General features: G+C 37.8%; 1 protein-coding gene across 3 annotated transcripts in view; it reads right to left on the bottom strand.

The window, feature by feature from the left end:
- The window catches only part of CTNNA3 (catenin alpha 3), a 515,833-nt gene that overhangs the window by 470,065 nt on the left and 30,344 nt on the right, over positions 1-15,424 (bottom strand). For 2 of the 3 annotated variants that reach the window (XM_068416489.1, XM_068416488.1), the window contains exon 5: positions 6,153-6,272. The exons of the other annotated variant lie outside the window; for it this stretch is intronic. In XM_068416489.1, coding sequence (XP_068272590.1) covers positions 6,153-6,272 — 120 coding nt within the window. The remainder of the gene's footprint in view (positions 1-6,152; positions 6,273-15,424) is intronic. 3 annotated transcript variants of the gene reach the window in all.

Below are 15,424 nucleotides of genomic sequence, written 5' to 3'. Positions count from 1 at the left end.
AATTCTCTACCATGTCTCACTTTTTTTTTTCCCTTGTCATTTGATTTCTCCTTCCTTCAAAGGGAAAAGGCTCGACTTTTTCTCAGAGGTCTGGTTTCCATGCACAGACGGAAAAATTGCACAGATGGAGATAAGAACTGCTTGCAGCTTAAAATCATGCAAGACTAACACTACAGACAGACAAATCCAGTTGAAGACCTAAGCTGTAAAACTATAGTGCATGCAGTAGCGAACTTGATGGGAGATACAAAACTCTTCCACTGCTCCCCCTGAACACATAATAAAAAAATTGTAAACGGGAATATCAGCACTTTCGGGTGGGCAAGGGAAAGGAAAACCTCTTCACCCATTAAGCAAACCATATAGACACACAGGACAGACAGAAGCAATGGCTAAATGACAGAGCTGTAATCATGGAACTACCAAGAAATGTCAGGTGGCTGAAAACAGAATTGTCATAATTTTACACTCTCATAGGTACTGAGACTGGTTTGTTGTTTGCTTTTTTTAAAGGAATGCATAAATCAATTATTTTAATCACACAACAACATGATAGATAGTTGTTCTTATGTCAAGCAGAGATAATAAGCGAGAATACTGGAAATACAGCCTATACTCCCATTTTATAATTTATATTGTGTGACTAAATATTAAAGAAGGAAAGGAAAGAAGGCATTTTCAGAAAGCCTATGGGAATCAAATGCCTACATGTCCTTACAATTACTCTAAATTGAAGTGCTAGGCTTGCTTGAAAATTCCTAAACAAGAACTCTTAAGACATCCAACCGTGCAGAAGAATAGACAGTGGCAGAGTGGCAAATACAAAAGCAAACAAACTCACCTATTTATTAATCCAGGATGGCAATTCAAAAGACATAATTCTGCCTTTACCCTCAAATACACAAGCAAATGTACTGTCATTCTTAAGTCTAGAAAAAAAATTATGATTTTTTATTCAAATTCATTGAATAGCACAAGCCTTAAAGATTTCCAGAAGAATTCCCGCCCTTTGATTTGCATCTCAGTTACTGCACACCTATTAGAAAGGCATGGATTATGGATATAAAGGCTACAAGCAGTGATTAATCTACTGCACCTCTTAACTAAGCCATCTCAGTAGTTAATTGCCAAACACATTCATTCGCTTTCTGGTTTGAACTTTTCTGACTCCCATCCACTGGATGTTGTCATACATCTGTGTACTAGAACAAGGATTTAGTTAAGTACCTCCGTTTGTGATGTTTCTAAGCCACAACCTTTTCCAGATAAGCTACAACGACTGAGCTCCTTAAGTTTTCCATCATAATGCTGGTTTTCTTGAAAACAATTAATTCACTTCTACCCTGAACTCCCTCCAATTTTCAGCATGCTTTTTAAAGTGTTTGTCACACAATAAACCTGCCAGTTGATACGTGATAATCTCTTTTGAAAATTTGGCTCCAGTTTCTGGAGTAGAGCACTTTGGTGAACAAAACTCACACTCAAGACAATGCCATATTAAAAAGCAAAGTGAACAATCAAAGGTAGAGAATAAAAGTGCACTTAATCCATTTTAACGAAGAGAAATGCCATTTGACTGTAGAAATAAGCCTTCATTCCAAAGCTAAGGATTTTCAAGTGTAAGTCTGAACTGTATGACCATGAAGACAACTGCAGTACTGATATCGATGGACCGCTCTGAAGTAAAGCCAGTTAAGGGCTCTGCTCCATCTCCTGGAAGCATTATTTCCCATAAGCACAGTAAATTATTGTGTGCCCTGCAGACATCTCTGATACAGCCTTTAACTCCTTCCATTTCTAACGCAACCTCTTAAAACATTTCTAAATACAACAATCACCAGGAAGCAATCCTAAAAAGGTTTTTAAATGGAATAATCAAAGCGGTTTCACACAGATTCAGTCCTTTAACACACAATTACCTTGAGGGCATAAAATCAAAATCAAATACGTAAACCTTAAATTAGCATAACTTTACAATAGGATACTGCTTTTGTGTGTGTTCACATACTAAAGTTCTGTCGTCAACTGTTAGATTACCACATTGCTGGAAACTTCTAGCCAAAAACTAAGTGTCTTTGAATTACAGCCAGCACTGCTACAGGCATCCTAAAGGCACTGTTACCACTAAGAACAACAGCAGCAGCAATGATTTTTCACTTTGACAGGTGCTAAATACCATTGAATTTGATTATAATTCCATTTTTATTGTAGCTATTGCCCAACACTCCTGAAATGACCTTACAGTAAGATCATCATAATGAATGGCCTTAAACCAGTACTGTTCCAGCTGAACAACATGTGGACAACTTCCCTTCAATAGGAACAAGGTCCCATACAACAAAAAAAGGAAGTGTGCACCTACTACAGTATCCCAAGAAAGTGTTGGGATCTACCACTTAGTCCCCTCTTATCCCAAAGTGCTTTACTATTTTGTCCTATCTCATTTCCCCTGTAAATACTCATATTGCAGATGTGTTAATATTTAGGTTGATACAAAACAGCGCTCAATGTAAAGCTTACTTAACCCTTATTGGAAACAGTCTAATAAGTCACAGAGCAAGAGAAGAGTTTCACTACTCCTTGTGGCACAGAGCTATTCTTTTTTAGTCAAATTTCAGAGATGACAGTCAGTATCAAGGAAATTAAAAGCTTGTTTTAATTCAAAGGAATTGCCAGACTAACTCCTGGACAAGAAAGAAAAGCTGCATTTCTTGGAGACAGGTATCTCCTGGAAGGCTTCAAAATGGCAGACGGGCTATAAACTGATATTCTCAACCCAAACAAATTTCTCTAGTGGATGCAACCCAGCCCTAGAAGCACACAGAAAGATTAGGTCACTGCAAGTTAGACAGACAAAGGTACATCCATCTGGAGGGGGGAGAGAGAGTGCTAAGTGAGCAACTGGGTAACAAAATAATGAGATCACCGAAAAGCAAGTAATTTTAAGTCAGTTTAGCACACTGAAGCACCTCTGTGCAGGACTGCACAAATGCCAGAATGGGAAGAATGAACGGCAGGGGAGCATGAAGCCCGTGACAGGGCTGTGTGTGGGTCTGCAGTAGCCAGCACTTAGCTTGGCCAACCAAGCAACCACAACCTGAATGTGAGCAGTGTGTGCATTTCTTCACCTGCATCATTTATCAACATTTGCAAGGGGTCGGCCTACATTCCACTGTTGAGTATAAATGTTTTGTTTGTATTTTATCTTCATCTAGCCTGAGTTAAACATACTTCCAACTAACTTGGCTAATAAGCCATCTCTCTCAGAAAAGTATGGCAAGTCTGCAGAGATGGAGATGTGTGCTCCACTAATCAACAGTAAGAGGGAAAGCTCTGACATGCAGCAATATATTTGGGAGCAGACTTGAATATGGTGGGAGTTCATCACAGACAGCAACAGTAACTAGATTGCATATAGATGCAATTCAATACTTCATATTGTGTTTGGGACGCAGAAGAAGGTGGAGAGCATCGTTCAGGTTTCTTGACCACAATACTAGGTGTCATCCACACAGTTCAGCTTTGCAACATTAAAGCCTCCAACTCTAAGAACTTCCCCTCTTCCTCCTCTGTAATCACCAGTCACCCTGCCCAGTTCCGTGCCAGCTCATACATACACTCAGCCTATCTGCAAAATCAGAATCTGAAAGCTCTGAGAAGTTTGACTAACATACACTAACAACTTTGGGGTTTTTGTGTAAGGAAAGTCAGAACTGCATTCTTGACCTCACTGCCCATTTTAAAGAGACATTTCTGTTGGCAATCTGCTGGCTGTCTGAAAACTCAAGATATTCTACCCCATTCTGAAAATCACCAGTTAAAAACAACTTAATATAAACCATCATCCCAAACATGTTTGCCTCTCGTATACTTCTAACACACATAGAAGTTTGGTCTATATTTATAAATCAGAGTTAACATGGGCTATTTTAAACACCCTTAAAAAAGCACAGTTTTAATTTCCCATCTGTCCTGTAAATTTCAGCACTGAAGAATTACATCGCTATATTGCACTTCGTGTCTCATGTCTAAAATATAAGGACCAGATAACCATATTTCTTTCAAAGCAATATTCATTACTTTGACTACCTAAAACACTCACTTTATCATGAATGGATTCATATTGTATACAATTGTTTGTCTCCAAACAGATGGTAGTGACTCAACATTTTGCCAGCAGGGCTATGAATATATCCTTAATCTAATAAGAGAGCATATAAATTGTTATCAATTAAATGTGCACATTCCCTAAACAGGTACAAATGTGACAAACTCGGAACAGCTTCAGTCCCAGTCCAGGTCTGTGCTTTTTGCACAGTAATCAAACCAAATCCTAATCTTTTCACAGAGAGATCACTTTCTTTCCAAAGCAGGACACAATTCAAGGCATCTTCTATAATAAACAGATACGGCAGCTTTTCAAATCTCCAGATTCTCCAAGCAAGTACTACTGAGATTAAAATCTCAGCATAAAAACCAGGTAAAATACCACTCAAGAAAACCATAAAACTACTGATCAGGTATACAATGCAAACTAACTAATACACAGAGAACATCTCTAGTCTCCCTCATTTGTTTTTGCTTTGGGGGTTGTTTGGTTTTTTTTAATAATTTCAGCCTTTGCCTAGTTTATTTTCTTAATAGCATTGTATAACATTTTAGAAAGATTCAATCACAGAACAGAAGATAGAACAGCCTATCTTCTGTTCTGTGATTGAAAGCAGAAAGTGATTTTACACCTAATACACATTTAGTACCTCCAAATGCAAAAGCTTCTGCCAACACAGTCAAATATAGAGCAGAAAGAGCATGTGGAGATATATGGATGCCTGATATTAAACAAGGATGTTGAGATTCTCCAAGTAGCTTGAAAGTGCAAAGTATTGAGATGGGAAGGGTAGTGAAGATCTGAAAACAGGAGGAAAGATGCCCTGCTCAAGGTGAAATTAAGTATGTTATTGAAGCATATTCAGAGTCTGCTAGAGAACCACACATATATCACTTGAAATAACAAGGAATTTTGCAAAGTCAAGTGAGAATTCAGACTAGAGAAAGCTACTGCCAAAAAAAGTGTGATGATAGCCGGAGAAGTAACCACAGAATTTACACTTCCCTGGCTCAGAAACTCTCTCCAAGCCCTTGCAGATGTGACATTTATTACGTTTGACATAATTATGAGATCAGATAACATAAAACCACAGTAGCTGCCAGTTAAAACATTGTCTTTTGGCTGCTGGCAGCCCCATATCAGAGGGAACAAAGAACTCTGCTATAGTGCTACCAGAATAACAGCTCCCACCACACCGAAACTCACCCAAGCCAGTTGCTCCCTGACCTCCCTATCTCAATGATCAAATATTCGTGTATTCAGACACTATCTGTCCCTGAGCCCTTTCCCAATTTTTAACTATCGATTACGTGACATAAACAACCGTAAGTGATCTGCCCCCAAGCAAATAAAGTGTTTGACAACACTGACACCAAGCGACAGAAACAACTGCCACGTACAAACGTCAGAGCATTTCATCAGTATGCTCTGAAAGAGGCAAAGTCTTATTTACCAAGAACACAGAAAAGAAGTGAAGACCTGTTATGAGAGCTGACATTTTCACAGAAGCCATGCATAAGTGACAGAAAGTATGTCCAACACTAAATACATGTTACCAATTCAATTTAACCTTGATCTTCCAAGCACGAGTCAAAGACTGTGTACACTTCAAAGTCTTATGCGATCTAGCCTTGTAAATTCATTTCTAAAGAAGAAAAAAAATAGTGCTTTGTATGCACAGTCAGTATTTGATTCCATTAACTTATGTGGATTTAGTTAATTTTTCAAGTAAAAAAATCAAAACAGTACTTTTATGCCCTTCAACTAAAAAAAAAAAATTGTTATGTGTTAATGCAAAGTTTAATAGTCTGCTAAGTCTTGCTTACTTGCTTTGCCTATCTTTCTCTCTGTTAAGAAATCAAAAAACCAGGCAGTCCAACATCATATGCATTAAATAGAATTGTGACACCTCCTACACCCACAGCTTACATGATGACATTACACAAAGCATAGAACAATAACACTATCAAAGGTATGTGTTTTACCACCCACCACGTTCATGCCCAGTATTCTATGCCTTCCTACCAAGCTTTCATGTTCTTACTTGCTGACGTTTGTATGCCAAATAATCAAGATTTTCCAGATCTTTTCGAAACTTCTGGTAGGTTGTCTGTAGATCAGATTTACTGGATACATTTCTTAAAGATTCGAATGTTCTTTGAAACTGTGACAGTAAAAAAAAACAGATACCATCATTCAAGCAGTTGCTGGATTTTTCACTGTATTAGGATTTTATTCTACTAAATACTAATGTTATGGAGCTGTGTTGCCTCTTGAGTATACCACTTTCTAGACATTCCTACAATTCTGTTTTGAAATCAATCCCAGAGTTCAAAACATAGTACATATGCCTTGTTTAATTAAATTAAATCCTCTAACTTCATAGGTCAGACTTGTGTAAGACAAAACACTAGCAATCAACACAGTCTTTAAAGGTTAGTTCTTTTTATATGCCATCTTACAGGATGGAACATATTCACACAATTTTTAATTTTTTTTCAACTAATAAAAGCATATGCAACTTTACACAGGCCATGAACTCCTCATTCTATCAGGCATAACAGTAGAACTTATACATAAGAAGATACTCCATATCAAGTTAATTTACTTAAGAGTAATTTGCAAGACTGGATACTCGACTTGAGTAACGTGTTCACATTCTGTACGAAAGCTGTGACAATGTTAATTTACTTCATTATAGATCTTTTAAATTTAAAACTTCTTTCATGCATACACTATTATTAAAAACAGCATTGGCATTTTTCAATGAGATGAACAATAACAACCCAGCTATAGGGAACAGCAACAGAAAAGCTGAGATTGTGTGAAAGGAGAATGGGAGACACAGCTTCCTCGCCTCACAAGCACGTGACAACTGTAAATCTGTAAGCAGCTTAGAAATATTTTGTTATCACAGTGATTACCACCAGAAGCAAGTCTACAAACATTTATTTACACCGATATAAACAGGAAGAACTATATGTCTTCTAAATCCATCCAAAATACTGACTTAGCTTGCTATAGTTACAGGCCCTGTAGATGAAGTACCTACTGTAAGCTTGCACATGGTACTAATGTGGGACTCCAGGGAATGAGGCAAAAGACCAAAAGAAGTGGGCCGCTTTCCAGGCAGTTCTGGAAAACCAAGCACTTCAGTAGTAACTACAGTGCACATTTCTCTATACCTTTGCTAAAACTACAGTCATTGAATTGGAAACATGAACCATAGGAGTAGAAGAAAAAAAAGCTTTCACCCATCTTCAGTCCCTCTTTAAAAAGCTGACAACAAAATTGACAGCTAGTGCTGACCATGGACACAGACTGCTCCAGAGCATGACTCATTCTGTGCGCATTTGACTGAGATTAAGCCCAAGCTGTATATGCTGTTGAATAGCCACTAAGTAATTCGTCTTTGGGGATAATAAGCAGCTGCAGTGGATTTCAGCTGACAATTTACAACAGACAGATACATCCTGGTATCTTCAGGGAAGTTAGCACTTCTCATTTTCCATGCTGCAGCCTTTATTTCATAACCAAGGAGCAAGTTAAGGCAGTGTTTATATCTATTTGTAGTTTATCTTACTATACCTCATTCAGCACCACTAGAGGTTAACTGCAGACTTTCTAGTTGCATTTGAAATGTTTGCTACCAAAAAAATAAAAGCAAGCTTTCTCACCCAAAGTACGCTTCAGTGAATTCTGTAACAACATGGGTGACAGAACACATATGCTAAGACAAAACCACAAGACTCTCTATTCTTTTCTGCTTGACTTCATTATCTTTCACCTTTTGTAGGATCTGTGGTTTTCAGATTTTGTCTGCTTCAGAGTTGCTCTGAAAGCCTTGAATTTGCAATGCCTGCTTTCACCAGTTCCCACTCCAGGGTATCCCCATTAGCTAGAAGCAATTTAATTACAACATCTGCAAGAAAGAACCTGAGTACAGTTTAAGCTGGCCAAAAGGTAACCATGGTGCTCTTTCTTTATAAGTGTCAGAAACTGCTCATAATATATCTGTACAAGTTCATCATACATGATGTATGTCAAATCATGACACACTTCTCCAGAAATTATCCCAAAGCTGCTGCACCCTGTTACGGGGTTGAGTAATACAGGGAAAAGATCTCTAATGATTCTCAAACTCACTAAGTAGACATAAGGTACAGTCTTTTTTTGAACAATTTTTTTTTTAATCATCAACATGTCAGACTACAATACAGTTGTACAGTTGTAGACTTCTCCTCATCCTCTTAAGGATGTACTTAATCCCATAGCTTCAATTCTTCCTTTGGCAGGAACTCTACTAGCAAGCTCACTCACTTCCTTATGCCCTGAAGCAACCCAAACATTAATAATGCACTTGGCTCTCCGGAAAGACAGAGAAGAACCAGCATGTGAGGATGAGTAAATACAAACCAAATGTGTAACTATAAGGGTAACATACTTCAATAAAATAGACGGGTAACGGCCAGGACATCCACTTAGAAGTCTGTCTTTAGATGCAAGGGAAACACTTTTTTTAAAATTTAACTCAAAAGTAAATAAAAACAACCAAGCAATTTTAAGAAAACATACATATGCTCTTTTCACTGCCATCAACAGGAAATCAGAAAAATCCACCTTGGACATACAAAGGTTATCAGAACATGTTTTAAACTTAAAACCACCTCTGGAACTTTCTGTATCATTCTGCTATCAGTGTGAACCACCATTTTTGGGTGAACGGCAAGAAAAATCTTTCTCGCCGACAATTTTACTGTCTAAAGGTGAAAAGAAATACTAGTACTTTAGAACTTTTCTCTCTCTCTTTCCCCCGCCAATAACCAAATGTAAATAATCATAAGAGATTCACAGAAGCTCTTTTTTGCCTGTCACTTTTCCAGAGTACTTTGAACATAGTTTCTAGAAGTTGAGAAGTAGCATTCCTGTACTACTTTTGCTCTCTGTGGCACTACTGGGCAACTACCTGGACTGATTTTTCCTCTGAGGAAAGCTGGACCACAAGTAGAGAAGAAATACCAGTATTTCAACAATCCTGAAGAGCTGCTTCTGTTTGTCAAGTCACTATAGATAACTTCATAGCACAGATACTGCACAACTTTCTAACTTTTCAAAACCCGAGAACATTACATTGCATTCACGAACATTACTACATTTCTTTCACAATTAAAAAACCAAAATCAACAACCGTGAAACTAGAGCCCGGCACCCTGGCACTAAAACACACAAGGTGGATAACACACCAGACACTACGTCCTGAACCTGCACTGTCAAGACATTGCTGAATGAAGGTTTCGTGCTTATCCAACTGGAAACTAACACATAATGGATGTCTTAAACCAAGCGGAGCAACTCTCACAGTCCCATTTTAGGTATTTTGAAGCAACAAATACCATGAAAACTCTGAAAGTGCTGAAGATCCAGAATGTGTATGGAACAGAAGAGTGTTATTAACATGGCCTCTTCATAAGTATGATGCCCCTGATTAGTATGGTAAAGTCCTGCAATCTCCTCTCAGACAATGATCATGGTTCTGTCTAATTACTAAGTATAACTGTAAGCATCAGGACTAAATATCTTATAGTCTCACAGCTTATTCATTGTAATGTCAAAGAGATGTGAGCTCTGACTGAAGTTTATCCTGCTGTAAAGCTGTTTATAAGGGCTGAGAATCATCTGGTGTCTTTATAAGCTCCTGATGTACCTTTTTTTGGTTTGTTTTGTTGTTTGTTTTTTTTTCTCCACTATCCACCTACTTATTTTCAGGAACCCTGAAACTTCTGCTCTTCTGTCATACATAATGGAAATGAGTCAATGAGTTCAAAGAGAAGAGGCTGAGGCATAAACACAGTGGTTGCATAATGTTTCAACAGGAAATCATACTAAAATTTTGATACTACTTAAGTTAAAATTTACTATGTTTGATCTTCATTCTAATTAATTTATCCAATTTAACAAAGATGTAAAAGTCTCTTCGTGTTGTAGCCTAGCTCTGCATCTTTCTGTAAAAGGTTAAGGTCACTGTTCACTGTTGCTACCATGTTTAGCTGTTGCAAGCAAACTGATTCATAATACGAGTACTTGTAGAATAAATAATGATATTAAAGGTAGCTGCTGTCTGATTTTTTAAGTCTAGTTTAATTATTACGTTTCGATAATGTAACTTTGCAGCTGCACTTCAGAGCATCCTGTATGGAATCCCAAGGAAATAGCTTCTGCACTAGATAAGCTGGAGCTTGTTTGGTCAGAGGTTCTGGTTCAAGTCATTATCTGATTTGGATCTGAAGCATCCCAGTCTAGGGTTTGGTGTAGGCCGCATTCTTGAAGAGCACAAGGTGGACACCTTAGGTAGACAAAATTCTCTCCAAGCTTAGTGGGATTCCCTTGACAAGCCTGGGAACCATGGGCAATGAAAATTAATGGTCTGTCAGCTAAACAGGAGGCCAGGCCACAGAAATATGAGATCATAAATATGCAGTGCAAAGTACTTCATTGCTTATAATTCATAGTTGCAGGAGAGACTTTATTAAATATGCAGTACAAAGTCTTATTCCCGATATTAATCTTACAATCTCCATATAAACAGAAAGAGGTATGGGAGGCAGCAGATACTGCTTCTTCAGTTTGTGAATGATGCTATTTGACAAACTGCATACCTTTAATGTCATTTGCCTGGAAGTCTAACTAAGTCATGAGGGTGATGTAATCAAATGTCCTGCTGCACATCCTTTACTTGGTCTCCTTCTGTGTACTTGGTCCAGATTTAGGACCAATGCTGCAAAAAGCCAGTCTGTTATTCAAGAATAAGGACAAATGGCTCTTTTCTGGTTTGTCTAGAGCTGCAGAAGCGAAAGAGTATTTGTCTTTCAGAATACCAATATTATCATCTTCCACTGTGCAGGGCAGTGAAATAGCACTGAACTATTTTATCCATTTATGAAATATGTCTCTTTATTTTCATATGGATTACAGAAGTTGAATTAAGGACAAGAAGCAAATTTTATTTCCATTCTGACATAAGGAAGCCATTCATTAAAAAATACCTTCCTGTTTTAATAACATACTCCTTCTTTAAAAGACTAAATTATACTAAATGTACTATTTTAAATCACCAGGAGATATGTTTGAAAAAAATCATTCAAAACCTCTCTTAAATTCCAATTACTGAACAGACATACTTATGAGAAAATAGTTGCTCTCCAAATATTTTGCAGTAATGAAATGGGCAACGTGCCTCTTTGGAGAGGTTTATGGAGAGTAGGTCACACAGCTTTTTCCATTCAGAAAATATCAAATGATTTTGCTCTTATTTTAAGAAGGCCTGAAGACATGCAGCTGATGATAAAGCATATACTGTTTGTTTTGCATGCATTTTCTCATTTTTGCCTCCCAAAGCAGAAGCAAGTTATAAAATAAATTTCTCTAGATCAGAATAATCTGTGTATGCTTGAGATACAAATAATTGTTGATCAGCCAAGCCACTCTAAATTACGCTGACTTCACTGCTATACTGACAATAAATAATCTGCCAAGAGAAACTGATTTTCCAAGGTTATTTTAGAACCTAGTATTTGCCCTCCAAGATTAGCACTCATAGAAGGAAATTTCAGAGCATCACTCCCATATTATTCTCTTATAAGCACTGCACTTCAGTGTTAAGTAAGTGTTGCTGTAGAAGCAAAACACAGCAATAACGACTCAGAAGGCAACAATTCAGTAATGCTCTTTTTTTCCTGATAGGTTCAAAGAGAGCCTAGTGCAATGGAGTCCTAGTCACTGACTGGAGCATGCAGGTGTTTACATAGTCCAAATAATCATTTTAAATAGGTATCTGCTTTTCTAATATCCTACCTTCCAATTTTCCCAAAACAATTTTCAAACTTCATCACCAGACATAATACAGATTCCTTAAAGTCAGTTGTACTTCTGGCAACTTCATGCACTCCGTGTTAACCTATGCTACAAACCACATTTGTATCACAGATCTTCCCAAGCTTTATGCTTACAACTTACTTCATTTGGAAATCATGTCACAACTTTATGATTATTTATTTTTATGTAAAATTAGTGTATAAATATCCTTCATACTATACATGTTAAACCAAACCAGAAAAATTCCATCTTACTTAAAGAAAGCCTTATCCATTCAAAATAAGTTCTGCTTCTTTCACTCCCCCTCCCCTTACACCTGGGTTGTGCAAACAGTTTGTATAAAGCTTAGGACCAAGTGAGTGCAGATAAATTTGCTTTCATCACTATTTTCTCCTGGTTTGTGTAACTGACAGGTTGCTGCTTACTTTCTCTCTCATAATCTCAGGGATACAAACAGATACCACTATTGTCTAAGGCAGCTTTTCCCAGCTTTCGGAATCTTTTCCTTAACTCTTTCTTAATTCATAATAAAAGAAGTTGATATCCTCCCTTCCCAGGTCTGCCTACCCACCCCTACATGCACAGTTTCCAAGAGATGTCAAAACTCACTCCCTCCCAGGCAGGAGTTTTAAGAGGGCAACCTATTCCCTCCTGTTCCTTTTTTTTTTCCCCTCTTTTTTTTTCCCCTCTTTTTTTTTTCCCCCTCTTTTTTTTTTTGCTAGAGTGCAGTAGATAGGCATGATTTTCCTTTGCTATAGTGACCCATGACTCTATTAAAAAGGCAGTGGCTGAGCAGTAGGGAGGAAGGCTGTGTATTTATCTGCCCTGCCACCGCTAAGGGTGAAGGTCTGCTCCTACTGTACTCTAAACCATGGAGACACTCTGGAAGAAATGGAAATGATCCTCTCTCAAATCTACCAAGCATGCTTTGCTCATGGAGACCCTTCTAGGAGACTAAATAGGACAGAAAACAGTGAAAGAGAGCAGACAGGGCATCTGTAGCAGAAGCAAAACTAGGAAATTCCTGAGAAGTAGAAATTCCTGAAGGAGCTGACCCACACCTAAGTCTTAGACGTGACAGCAAAGAAAAGTTTCCGATACACGTAAAGATGACACTGAAGAGTCTATTGCAAACATGAATCTGCTGAGAGGTACTGAGCTAGAAATAAGACTGAAGGGAAGGCTCTACACTGCAAAGAAGCAAGGATTGGATGTGTTTCCAAACCTGTTCATTTAAGTGTTTTTAACCCAGCAATTGTGTTTTTTGCTTGGAAATACAATCACTATATTCCATTTGGTTTTCTTGTGCCCTGGTAAAACAGGTTCAGGAGCCTTCAGGCTTGCTCACTTCAAAGAAATTCTGGAACAGTAGTACCTGAGGCCGGCCAATTAGGGTCCCTTCAAAGCCATGTTTCTGACTGTCAAGACAAGGATAGAGCTTTTTTTTCAGTGATTCCCATGCTAAGACCAAAACCAGATATTATATAAGCAGAACTGCAGTGACTGGGGAGTCCGTTCCTTAGCAACAGTTTGTTAGAAGAGAGTCATTAACAATATGGCTGTTTCAAGGGAAGCCCTAGGGTTTGTAAAGCCACAAGTCATTAGGGAGTTACAAAGCGGCAGTCAAGAGGCCACTATACCAAGAACAGAAGTGGTTCCAGGTTCCTGCTGCACTCAGAAAGATGTTCACTTTCAAAGCCCGACTCTTAAAAGTAATTCTTTAGGAGCTGCTTTTCCCCTGTCATTTATTGCACATTAGAGACTGCCATAGAATTTGCAGAGTGCAATGATAAACGCTGTAGCCCTGATGACAAACAACTCCATCCCACGTGGCATATACTGACCTCAGTCTGGAAGCAAGAATCCATTTCTGCTGGTTGATGAGAAAATTAATATGAGTATGAACCAAAGGAGAAGCCAAATCCTCTCCCAAAGACTCCTGTCATCTTCTTAACACCCCTTATTTTCACAGATTTCTCTTGCTATGGGAGTGACCCGTGTCCACCAAAGGGAAGGTGGGAACATTCTGATCATTTTCAGTTTCACAGCCTGGCCCTGTACACCCCCAGAGTAGCCCACTTTTTTTTTTTTTTTCCCCTTTTTCCATTTTTTAATATTTTACTGCATGATACCACAACACCACAACAGTAAGAAGGTAATGTGGGGAGCAAGTCAAATTCTAGTTTAAGCAGAGTTATGCAAGCCGAACCAAATACCTAAATCTGAAGCATAGGTAAGCCTGAGATGACTTACCTCTCTTCTTTTATGTAACCATACTGTTTTCCTCCTGCTCAAAACATTTTTAATGCTGATGAATACTCTGCAGAGAAGGGAAGAACAGACAGCACTATGCCCACAGGGCCCAAGTTCACAAGTTGCTTCTTATCTGTAGCCATTCTCATTTTTTTTTCTCATTTTTTTTACTTTTAAACAACTGTAAGCAAGCATTCTATAAAGATGACGCTGTCTGAGGCATTAGTGAAAAATATGAGGACTTAAACAGTAAATCCACAAGCATGACAAGAAGGGAAAAAAGGCAGATAAAACATGTTGGCTCAGCATGATCTGAAATAGATTAGAGAAAGACAGACCGCCAATGCACTTTGAATGAAATTCTAAGAACTTGTTACCTTCTTGCTGCTCTCCTCTGATCAATAAATTCAAGCAATTCCACTAGTCTGTTAATTCACTTAAGTAATATCGAGCATTACTAACCATAATGAATGAGACTGGTAATACAGCTCTGAATCAGAGAGTGCAATCCATGCGATAGCCTTTGTCTGACTACATTTTTCACAACTCAGTTTTATCATTAGAGACTTAAAACTCTAAAATAAGTATGGAAACTCAAATATGGACAGCTATTTATCCAAACTCATCCCTGTTTAAAAAATTTTCAGTTGTTTAAAGAGGCAAAACCTTTCTTATCGGTGTGATGTACTTTCTTTTCTGTCAACTCTAAAATGAGCTTGCTATTTGCACCACACCATCATACTCTTATAAGGCTGTAAATTCCACAAATGGCTAGAAGTGTACGATGCCAGAATATGGTCAGTCACTGAGAATTTGTGCTGGCTTTTAATATGCATTATTTGATACACACTTTGCTGGGTGAAGATTCCATAGAATCCATAAAACAACCAAAATTCTCTCCACTTTATTAGTGAAATTTCAAAAAAGCTGATCTCATGTTCACAAAGGTGTGTTTTCAGACATTTGGAGTGAAATTCCTGCCAGGTTTATCAAGTTCTTCCAAATAGACTGACCTGTTATTTCTAGTTTAAAAGTTGCATTTCAGTATTTTTGTGACAAAAAGTATGCATTATTTTCAGCATTATACTGTTTTATATAAAGATTTTATTACATACAAGTCAAAAACAGTCCGAAGTCTAAGTAAAATGTACAGAAAACAATACTCTTATAGAGCACATAAACTGGAAGGAG

The sequence above is a fragment of the Nyctibius grandis genome, chromosome 20 (genome assembly GCF_013368605.1).
Source record: "Nyctibius grandis isolate bNycGra1 chromosome 20, bNycGra1.pri, whole genome shotgun sequence".
In the NCBI taxonomy this organism is placed as follows: domain Eukaryota; kingdom Metazoa; phylum Chordata; class Aves; order Nyctibiiformes; family Nyctibiidae; genus Nyctibius; species Nyctibius grandis.
The sequence above is the reverse complement of the archived record's forward strand: the minus strand, read 5'-3'. Positions and strand labels throughout refer to the sequence as shown.